Consider the following 10653-nt stretch of genomic DNA (forward strand, 5'->3'; position numbering starts at 1 on the left):
TAGCGACTGCAGTGTAATTACCTACTTTACCCCACCGTTCTCCTTTTCCCTCCCCTGTTGCCATTCTCCTCTATATTCTGTCCAAAACCAATCCAGGCTCTGAGAAGCAGGGGGGGAGTGTTAATTCCATGTTAACAAATGTCCCGCTATTACTCAGCCTGGGATGAAAATGAGCAGCACCATGACATTGATTTAAAGTGCGGATAATAAGCAGCTGCACTTGGAGGTGGTGCTTGCCAAACCTTCCCAGGATCTGCACCAGCCACTCCAACTGGATTAGAGTTTTGCAGGGTGCCAGGATGCCTCTTGGATATGATTCCACGTGTTTCTTCAAGAGGGGCTTGTGGAAAAATAAATACCCAAAGACTCATTCAGACTGCTGAAGAACAGAGGGGACCCCCTGTACCAGGTAGTCCTGGTGTCTCTTCTCTTCACTCACTCTCCAGTACAGAAATTCTGATTCTGCCAACATCTTCCTTAGGGATTGCAGGTGAGACAGGATTTTCTCCTGAATGCACAAAAAAAAAAAAAAAAAAAAAACACACAAAAAAAAACCACAATTAAAAAAACCCACAAAACAAAACAAAACAAAACAAAAAACCAATTAAAAAAAAAATAACCCACAACTGAAGCAATCAGCTTGTTTGTATAATCCTGCCTTAAAAATCTTACATTTTTGGGGGGACAATAGCAAATAATTCCCCTAAAAATGCCCCTCCACTGCCTTCCATGGAAAGCAGGAATCAACTCACTTTATGTTTTTCTCACAACTACAAGCAGGCACTGGAGCTTTGCTTTCCCACAAAGAAATTATAATATTTTCACTTTGTGCTTCTTTTTCACAGGGAGTGAGAGAGGGAAGGCCTGATTCATCATAGGAAAGTGATCTCACCTCACAGGTCTCATCCAGTCCTCCAAAAGTCTTTATGACCACAGCTTGTGGTGGCTCACCCATTGCCTCCTGAGGGGTTTTTGTCTCTTCAACAGCAAGAGATGAAGCTCTGGCCAGTGTTGGCACCAGGGTTTTGTGCAGCTGTCGTGGCCATGCTGCCCTCCTGGCGAGGAGAAAGGAGTGCTGGGGGTTGGCATGGCACAGGTTGAAACTGCCTGCCCTTGAACCACCCCTGGGTGTTCCTGGTCTCAGTTCCCGGCACAAGCTGTGCCCGCTGGAAAAGCAAATGTCATCACCCACAAGTAGTCTTTGAACAAATTTTATATCCACAAGTGTAAAAAATGCATATTTTATTATTGGCTTTTCACAAATATTAAATTGAATACTATATGTATTATGTTATATTGATCAGACATGCTCTATTTACATTTCAATAGTATGGTAAATGTAGTTTTGTCGTTAAAACAGAAACTACGTATGTGAGTCTTTTTTTTTTTTAAAGAATGAGATACTCACTTTGAGATAACAGTCACAGAACACCTAAATCTTCTAGAGAAGAGGAATTTATGGTCTCTTATCAGAAGAAACTAATTTCTTCAGGCCTTGCTCAGACTCAAAGACACCATGGGGATTAAAAGAAACAGTTGACAAATAGCAGAAGTTCTTGTTTTAAATAGAATGCATGCATAACCAGGAAGTATGTATGAATATGATTTTGCAGTGTATGGTTTTTAAGTGTTATTCTTTTGCTCACAAAGCATGTTTTTCATGACTTAGTGTTGGAGAGCATCCAGACGTCTGTAATTCTTTGCTTTTTATTGTCTTGTAATTGTCCTAACTCTAAATTTTATTACTCTAATTGTATTACTATTTTATAACCATTTTATTTTATTAAACGTTTAAAATTTTAAAAACCAAGTGATTGGCATTTCTCACAATAAGGTTGTCTTATTTCCAGGCATTGCTGTCACATTCCTCACCTGGAAGCTGCTTCCAGCTTTGCCTTGTTCACCTCAGTCATGTGTAAGGGGCCAGAGTCAGATTTTGGGAACTAAGGGGGCAAATTTTAACCAATTTCACCCTTGTGGTGCCATGTAAAAATGAGGCTTTTTGCAGTGCTTTAATTTTCTTCCCTTCCCTCCCCAGTGCCTGTGTTGAGATGGGAAATGGCCCTGAAATGGGGGGAAAAGGCGCAATCAGATGGTGCAGGTGTCCAAGCACGTCATGGCCCCATCTGCAGGCAAGAGATTGGAGGGCTCCTCCCTTCTTGGCTGATAAAAGCTGGCAGAGGCTGAGACAGGACTGAGCTTTGGCTGAGCCTGTGCCAGAGAGAGAAAGAAAAAATTCCCAAGAGGAAAAACGCAGTGGAGAAGCAGCCAGTGGAATAAAACCATCTGCAGGAAACTCAAAACAGCACCAGCGACAGCAAAGAAAACACCAAGAAGGTTTGAATAAGGGAGAAAATCCCAGTGCTGATAGGGGGGTTACATCACCCTGATGTCTGGGGTGGGGGAGGAAAGGGGATTTTGAGCCCCATCCCACAAACTCAAGAGGGGAAGTGATTTACCCAAAGATCTCAGGATCTTTGTTGTGGATTTAAAGGTATTTTGCAATGGAGGGTCATGATGATTATTTAGTTCTCTTCTACCTGTAACAATCCAGCCAGGGAATTTCAGTGAGAAACAGCATGGCTCCTGATTTTATCTCAATTTGGGTGATTTTATCACCTTTTTCTCAATTTTACTCATTACCCTGCTGCGTTAATCCCCTTATCTGCAGATTTGCTGAGGAAAACACATAGAAAAGAAGCAACCTGCTTGTTTTCAACTGTCACAGCATGGTTTATTCAATAATTTTGGGGCTTTATTACTCATGCCCGGGGCCCTTTAGCGTGGGCAATCCCTTGTTTGTGTGCAAAACCCCACACTGACTTTCAGAGGATGAATTTGAGGTCTTTGGTGCCAGCTCTTATCTCTCCCATACACATTTTCTCCAAGGTCAATAGCTAACTTCTTCCCCTCTCACAAGATTTCTCTGGATGTGAGAAGTATGTGGCTTATCTCAATTTTAGGGACTTTCCTAACTCAAATAAATTTTGTCAGATTTGATTGATGAATGGTGGAGGCAGAGATGGACTTAAGATGGATAGATTCAGCCTTCAGCCAGCAAGCGGATAGGAGATTTGCGGGTATAAAAATATGTACAATGGAGATGGGTTCATCCCAATGTGCTTCTCATGTTCCCTTCATAGTCATTAGGGAATTAATTGATTTAACCCATCTCCGAGGGTGTTCCCATAAATCAATCAAGCTCTGTTGCAACTGTTCAAGAAAAAATAATTATATTTTCTTGAAGTACTTTGATTAAATGTGGTGGTTAAACACATTTTTGACACAGAAAGGGGCAGAAGCTGAGATGTGACTGTTTGAAGGAAAATAATTAGATTTTATCCTTTCTTTGCTTGTTCTGTGCCTCCAGGCAGGAAGAAAGGACTCTGAGGGTGCAATGACTTTCTTCCTCAAACCACGACCATGCACATGGGACCTTGCCCTGGACTACCACACCGCCAAACAGTTTGAAGGTAATCAGAGGTGGCTAGAAAGGAACAAAATACCCATTCCTTGTGTCCTCTGGCCTGAGATGTCCAATGGGGTTGGAGATCTCCAGCTCTAACTTCTGTCTTCCTAGGGACTCTGTCTCCAACCTCCATCTTTTTGCTCTTCCATCTCCAGCCTCAACTGGATATATATCCTCCATCTCCAACTTCCACTTCTTCACACTTATATCTCCAGACTCACCTTTCCTGTCCTTCTCTCTTTGGAAAGTCACCAGTGAAGGCATTTTGGGGGTCTGTTTTCTCTAGGCTTAAATTTGGCTTCTAATTCATTCTCTGTTTTGCTTTCCAGTGGACGTAACCCTAGATCCAGCCACAGTGGGTCCAGAGGTGATCCTCTCGGAGGACCTCAAAGAAGCCACCTGGGGTAGACCTCGATGCCAGTGGCCTGAGGGTCCAGGCCGTTTTGACACAGACCCATGCATGCTGGGCAGCGAGGGCTTCACCTCGGGCCGTCACTACTGGGAAGTGGAGGCCAATGGGCGCTTCTGGGCTGTAGGGGTGGCCCGTGAGTCAGTCCGGAGGAAAGGCCGAGTCCTATTCAAGCCCAACACTGAAATTTGGGGCTTGCAGAAGTATGATGAGCTCTGCGTTGCCCTCACAGCTCCATCCAACACCTCTGTCCCACTCCTCAATGGGGAGATTGGGGTCTACCTGGACTACGAGGTGGGACAGGTGTCTTTTTATGCTGTCAGCAGCCGCCAACGCATCTTCACTTTTCCTGTGGCCTCCTTCAGTGGGGAGAGGGTCTTCCCCTACTTTTGTGTGCTCCTCTCAACCATTAAACTGTCCCCCAAGGGCTGATGCCCTGGGAGGATTCTCCCAAAAGCTGGTTGCATCATGGTGGCTGGAAATGCTGGTTGATGTTCCTCAACTCTTATTTTCCAAGTCTCTGAGTCATTTCTGTCTCAGTTCATGGTCCTACCTCCACCTTAGATGTCTGCTTTGGGTTATGCCCAGGGGGTTTTGGATCTGAGCTCAGCACAGCTCATCTCAAGTTGTTAAATACATGCAAAGCTCGTTAACAGGAGCTGGGCTTCCCTGAGCTTGTTTTGAGCTAAAAACTTCTTTTTTTTCTTCCAAATACAGCTTCCTCTGAAGGTTCCTTTTGCTGACTTCAGTGCCTATGATTGTCTGGGCTTCCAGCACAAATTACAAATCTTAATTTTTGCAAGTTTTTTATTAATACCAGAAGCTATATCTCATATTAAAACTGATTTTATATCACAAGGTTGTGCTCACACCCACTGCCCCTACTCTTTTCCTCTACTGTTCCCCATGCTTGAGATGTATTTCCAAGTACTTAGCATATAAATATGTTCAGGATAGAATAAATTTCTTTTTCTCTAAGAAGTAGAAAGCATCTGCATTTGGCCCATCATCAAGTTGCCCCAAACCCAAAAAGAGTCCCAAGGGCTGCCCTGCCCCCCCCACCCTGCCCCCCCTGGATCCTCAAGAACTATCTCATGTGGATCCCCAAAGGCTGCCTTGTGCCAGAAACATCTTGGTGGCCCCTGGAAACCCCAATAACTCCTTGCCCAGGGATTTCAAAATATTTTTGAGATTTTCTTTCATGTCCCTATGGTGCACCAGATATCTGGGCATGAGAAGGCCTCCCTGCAGCACCCAAAGAGCTTACACAGAGGTTTGGAGGTCGTCTCAACCTGTTGCCCTTGCCTGAGCTCTGCAGCTCATGTTTATTACAAATCCAGCTTCTCTCAGTGCTGCACTGGGAGGAGCTGAGCCCATTGTCATCCAGATAAGCACAGAGCCCACTACCATGGATCCGAAACCTGGAAGTACAGAGGACATAACCAATTTCAGATGGAGCGGCAAGAAAAAGGAGAAAAGTCACACATAGGCTTCCCTCAGCTTCAGTTCTCAGGCATCCTCATGGGCACCAACATGACAAAATATCTATACATATTCCTTTTATAGGAATAGAACTAATTCAATATCAATATGCCAACACTGACACTGATCTATTTCTAATATGAAACCCAAAGATTTGCAAGATAATAATAAAAAAAAAAAACTTAAAATAAAAAATCCAAACTTAGGATTTTCTCACCAAATGCACCACTCCCATCTTTTAGGTCAAAGGGGAAAACAAAGACCAGTTCCAGATGCAATGTTGCCCTTCCCAAACATTGTCCCACTGCTACCTCTGGATATACCTCAAGTACAAGAAGAAATGCACATTCTGCAGCTGAGGAAACACCAAATAACAACATAATAGTGAAAAACATGGACTCACAGGTGAGATAGAGGTGAGCGGTTCACCCATTGCCATGGCTGCTCCTCATCCTCCCGCAAAAGGCCAATCCAATGCTCTGAGATGCCTTTGTATCTCATGACAAAGCTCTGAAAAAGAGGAAAAGGAAAGAATTTTACCTTCTTGCAATCAAAAACCCCAATTTTATCAGTTGCTCATGCTGCTTTAGGGCTTCTTTGGGGCTTGAATATTTCAATCTGCTACCAGAAAGTGCCATCTATAAACAGGGGTTTATTCCTTCAATTCTTGCAGCAGCTGGCTTTGGTGAGGAATTTGAAGACACCTGTGATGACATACTCTTTTCCCTGAATTCTCACCCCAAACTTTTAAAAAAGATCCTGTAAGAGCAGTCAAATAAACCAAAAGGTTTCAAATACACTGCTTTTTGGGTTTTTTCCGCAAGCAGAGCAGGTCCTCATTTCTCCTTACCAAGTCCTCCATGCTGTCCAGCATGGCCAAGGAAGCATCAAGTGCTGAGCAGTTGTCCTGGCTGGATGTCCAGTTCCCCTCAACCTCAGAAAAATAGTAGCATTTTCCTCTGTACCTGATCCAGTCAAAAGGACACTGAAAGCAGGGCTGGGGATGAGGCTGAAAAGCTTGCACTGTCATTAAAAATAGAACAATGTTAACAAGCAGCACTGTCTCCTTGCCTCTCTGGCATGGAGAGATCATCCCATGGCTTGCAAAAATCTTACATCTGCCTCAACTATTAGCAAAGAGAAAAATTAAGATACCAGGAGAGATCCTGTGCGAAAATAAGCTCAGATCATGGCCCAGCTTGTGATGTTGATCAAGAAATACAGGTGCTGCACCTTCTGAGGAGGAAACAGGGTGGTAGACTTAAAAAAAACACATTTTAAAGAGGAGTTTCAGAGTATCCCTATCCCTAAACATGCCCTTGGATGTTGCTCTCTGACATTAATGCAAAAGTAGTGAAAATGACAGGAAAAAAGTCCTCTTATTCCTGCAGACTTCTTGACTTGGTGGGACTCATGCAAACATCTCCCCTTCTCTGAAAACAATACTTCTGTGTGACTGTGCTCCTGAAATGGCTCTTCCTGTTGATTTTCTAAGGGTTTCTAGATGACATCAGCTCCCACACCATGGGGACGAGTTTGGTCTTCTGTAGAAAGACTGCTCTGAAACATCCTTCTCCCAGAGAGAACAGCAGCTTGTGCGGGCTTTGTCTTCCCCAGGAACATGGAAATAAATCTGTCACAAATGCAACAACCTAAAATACCTCTGAGACATTACCTGTGAGATTAAAACCTTGACATTCACCTGCAAAAGCGATGGCTGTGATGAACAGAGCTGTGAAAAGCACTGCCAGCATCACCTGGCAGGTGACACGTGCCTCCGGCTTCATCTCCATGCTGTGACCTGCAGGAGGACAGAGGTTCAGTGCCTCTGCAAGGGCTCCCAGGGCAGCAACACGCTACAGGTCATGCCAAGATGATCAAGGGTTGGCCTTGTGCCAATGCCAGTGGACATGGTGTCATTTTGGGTGAGAAATACCAAATAGCCTTCTTCACATGGAACAAAATTATTTTTTTATTTATGGGAGCTCTTTGGGGAACAGTTTCCTCCCCAGCTCCAGATGCAAACTCATGAAATGTACCATAATTAAATTTTGCTTTAATTTCTGGGAATTACCTCATTATTAAAGTTCAGTGAAATTCTTTTCTTCACCTAAACTAAGACACTTTGGGTCATGGTGTCTCCATTTCTGTATCTTATCCAGAATATGCACTTCACCATGAGCAAAGAAAATTCTGTTTCCTAGAGGTTTTATACAAAAATCTTAATGTTTTCATCTAGTAGGACTTCCCCCATTTTTTGTTTAAGATTTTCCTTTTTTTGTTCTCATCATATTAATTAAATTTCATGGAGAAAACCCTCCTTTTCCCTCTTCTTCCTGGAAAAAATATTAGAAAGTAAGTCAGAAGCCACATATGCCAAATATTAAAAAAAGAAAAATGTTATATTAAAAAGTGTAAAAATCAACAAATGAAAAATCAACAAAAAATTTGAATATTTGTGGGGGAAAAAATATGCCTAGAAGAATCAGTTACTCAAGAGCCTCAGGAAAGGTTAATGCTAAATTAGAGTAACTCATCATAGTCTGTTTAGAACAAAAACTCTATCTGCTGAGTGAGAAAAATTTTCCCTCAAAGGAAGTGCCAGAAAAATCTTTTTCCCTCCTACAACCTTACTTCAGCTGGGTTTTGTTCTCAAATTACAGAAGTATCAAAATAAAACCCAAACCCAGTGATTCTACAGTTCATTGACCTACAGTTACCTGCCCGCTTGTTCCTTTCCATGCCCAAAACTCCGGAATAAATTCTCATTTCCTCCATTTTTTGGGTTCCACCTTTAAAGGTGCTCTTGCCTCACCTGCCAAGCAAAGTTCCATCTATCAGAGGTTGTCACAAAGGTTTTCCATGCTCAATCAAAATTTTCTGACCATTTAAAATTTTCTCCCTGCACCATATTTAAACTTTTCTCCCCAGATGAAGTTTTCCTTCACAATTAAAGTCTTGTCCCTGCAATTAAAATGTCTTCTCCCCCCAATTAGTTTTATCTGCCTAATTATACTTTCCTCAACTCAGTTAAAATTTTCTCCCTGTAAGTCAAGCTTTTTCCCCACAATCAAACTTCCACCCCCAAATTAGTTTTCTCCACCAATTAAAATCTTCCCCTATAAAGTCTCATCAGGTAACATTTTCTACATTTTTTGCTGTAATCAAAATTTTCTCCCTGCAAACTTTTCTCCTGATTAAAGTTTTTCCTCCAATTAATACCTTCTCTCCTCAATTAATATTTTCTTTTCAGTTAATATTTTCTCTCCAAAATTAAGGCTTTCTCCTCTAAATTAAGGTTTTCTCCCCCCATTTAAAATAATCTCCCTCTATTAAAATCCCCTCATTTAAAATTTTCTCTTGCAATTAAAAACTTCTTCCTGTAATTGAAATTCTCTCTTCCAGTCAAAATTTAAGACTACCTCCCCTCAGCCCCCAGACCCATCCCAGACCCAGTCACCTGTGTCTGCTCTGTGGGAACAAGCCCAATGCTGAGGCACAACCTGCTCCTGTGAAGAGAAACAAAGTATTTAAAAAAAAAAGTTGCTTTGGTTTATTTTATTGCTTTCTCAGGGATTTTCCTGTGCCTCCTTAAGGGCAATGAAGAAGGGGCTGCCTGCCCAGGGCCACCTGTCCACCCACTGTACCAGAAGTTCCCCTCCAGCTCACCCACTTCATCTTCCTTTCCCATATTTCCGGAATTTTTTCTCAGCTAGGGAGATGGATTGTCCAAGTAAGCTTTTTTCAAGCCCATTTTATAAGTTTTTTTTACTATAAGAATATTAAAAAATAAGTATTCTTGTAATTAAGCTACCCAGCTGCAGGGTTTTACCCTAAAATGTAATTTATTTTATGTTTTTTAGGGGTTTTTTAGGGGTAATCACTGGTCACACACCACTGGAGCAGCTGCCTTGAAGAGGGCAGGAAGGCTGGCTGATAGCAGCTCACCACAAAAACTTTCTGTGACATAGAAAAGGCTTCGGGGGGAAAGGAAACTAAAAATAAACATGAGATAATAAAAGTATAAAAATAAAAATTACATAAGCATAAGTTTAAAATAAAAGTATTTTTTCCATGACCTAAAAATTTTAAAGTAATTTCAAAAGAAAATAACGCAGAGCTTTTCCTATTGGGGCCTTTGGGTTTATCCTCTTACTTACCCTATTTCTGGCTCCCGGTATGTATTGTGGCAAATTTCTGCTTTTGCTTGCTTTTTTGGATGTCTGAGGAAAAAGCATCATTTTTACCTCTGCCAAAATGTGTTGCTTTGGGAAATTGTAGCACTGACTAAAACCTGGTATTAACACCAAAAAACCCTAAGAAAAGGGAGGGGAAAAGATCATTGTAGGCTGGAAATTGGTGGTTGTTCCATGCAGTATTCAAAGAGTCACAAACTTGGAGGAAACATAGGTCTAGATGGTGTAAAAGGATACATCAGGAGTGGGAGAATCAGCCTGAAGGTGAAAAAGTCAAAATAAAGTAACAATACAAAGATCATTAGCAGCCTGCAGGAAATCAAGGTTCTTACATCTTCCTGGGCAGGAGCTGGGCAACCCTTGACTGCATTGGATCTCTCTGCCTCAGGATAAAACAGGATAAATATTGTGTCAAAACCAGCAGAATAAGTCACATGGAGCAATAGGCATTTCAAGTCACTCCCAACCTATATTTTGGGGAAGAAACACCAAATTTCACCTGTCTCCTCCCCACCTGCCTGTGGTCACACTGTTCCAGCTCCTAACATGCTTCAAACACACAGTCAAAAATCTTATTTAAAAGCTTTTTGAAATTATTATTTATTAATTCTGCTTTCACAGATGTGTAGCACAACCACCAAAATCACAGATGTTTCTGCAGCTCCAGGTATGCCACCTTTTCCTAGCTGCAGGACACCCATACCCTCACCACCTTCTATTTATAAGGGAAGGGTGCAGAATACATACATACATACATACATACATACATACATACATACGTATGTATGTATGTTTGTATGTTTGTATGTATATGTTTGTTTGTATGTATGCATGTGTATGTGTATATATATGTACAAAGGAAAAAGCAGATAAAAGCCCCAGCCAATACCATTTCCTGAAGCCAGATGCAGATGTGAGTGTGTAGTTCACAAGGCAAGGGGTTGTCCAAGGACAGTGTCACTTTTGGTCTTCTCCTGGGAGCTTCTGAGCAACCATGGCTGGGGAAATAGTTTATGCTGATTTAAGGCACCTTGGGGATGGTTCTTCTATTCAGAAGCATCACAGTAAGTCCTATTTTTGGGGGGAATGCTTGTTTC

General features: G+C 42.0%; 2 protein-coding genes across 4 annotated transcripts; one reads left to right on the forward strand and one right to left on the reverse strand.

The window, feature by feature from the left end:
* Nucleotides 1–71: 71 nt before the first annotated feature.
* LOC110471252 (C-type lectin domain family 2 member B) lies at nucleotides 72–9480 on the reverse strand. Of its 3 annotated transcripts, XM_077790269.1 has the most exons (8): nucleotides 9030–9480; nucleotides 8821–8869; nucleotides 8081–8175; nucleotides 7063–7161; nucleotides 6211–6383; nucleotides 5764–5870; nucleotides 893–1055; nucleotides 72–508 (listed from the first exon to the last, which is right to left on the reverse strand). In XM_077790269.1, exons 3-8 carry the CDS (start codon nucleotides 8136–8138, stop codon nucleotides 368–370), a joined length of 741 nt encoding a protein of 246 aa, XP_077646395.1. In that variant the 5' UTR covers nucleotides 8139–8175; nucleotides 8821–8869; nucleotides 9030–9480; the 3' UTR covers nucleotides 72–367. The 3 variants fall into 3 exon arrangements, with proteins under 3 accessions (XP_077646395.1, XP_077646396.1, XP_077646397.1); XM_077790271.1 differs by lacking the exons at nucleotides 72–508; nucleotides 893–1055 and adding an exon at nucleotides 5086–5299; XM_077790270.1 differs by lacking the exons at nucleotides 8081–8175; nucleotides 8821–8869; nucleotides 9030–9480 and having other exon boundaries at nucleotides 7063–7266.
* On the forward strand, nucleotides 2193–4334 carry LOC110471254 (butyrophilin subfamily 1 member A1). Its single transcript, XM_021531719.3, has 3 exons — nucleotides 2193–2337; nucleotides 3371–3473; nucleotides 3799–4334. The coding sequence occupies exons 2-3, from the start codon at nucleotides 3398–3400 to the stop codon at nucleotides 4308–4310; spliced, it is 588 nt and encodes a 195-aa protein (XP_021387394.1). The 5' UTR covers nucleotides 2193–2337; nucleotides 3371–3397; the 3' UTR covers nucleotides 4311–4334.
* Nucleotides 9481–10653: the final 1173 nt, after the last annotated feature.

The sequence above is a fragment of the Lonchura striata genome, chromosome Z (assembly GCF_046129695.1).
Source record: "Lonchura striata isolate bLonStr1 chromosome Z, bLonStr1.mat, whole genome shotgun sequence".
Lineage (NCBI taxonomy): Eukaryota > Metazoa > Chordata > Aves > Passeriformes > Estrildidae > Lonchura > Lonchura striata.

Excerpts from the sequence above, each read along its gene's own strand:
- LOC110471254 (XM_021531719.3), top strand. The coding sequence starts at position 3,398 with ATGACTTTCTTCCTCAAACCACGACCATGCACATGGGACCTTGCCCTG. Across the intron at positions 3,474-3,798 it reads CACCGCCAAACAGTTTGAAG|TGGACGTAACCCTAGATCCA; the intron begins GTAATCAGAGGT and ends TTTGCTTTCCAG.
- LOC110471252 (XM_077790269.1), bottom strand. The coding sequence starts at position 8,138 with ATGGAGGAAATGAGAATTTATTCCGGAGTTTTGGGCATGGAAAGGAAC. Across the intron at positions 7,162-8,080 it reads GGAAAGGAACAAGCGGGCAG|GTCACAGCATGGAGATGAAG; the intron begins GTAACTGTAGGT and ends GTCCTCCTGCAG. Across the intron at positions 1,056-5,763 it reads CGCTCACCTCTATCTCACCT|GAGGGCAGCATGGCCACGAC; the intron begins GTGAGTCCATGT and ends TCTCCTCGCCAG.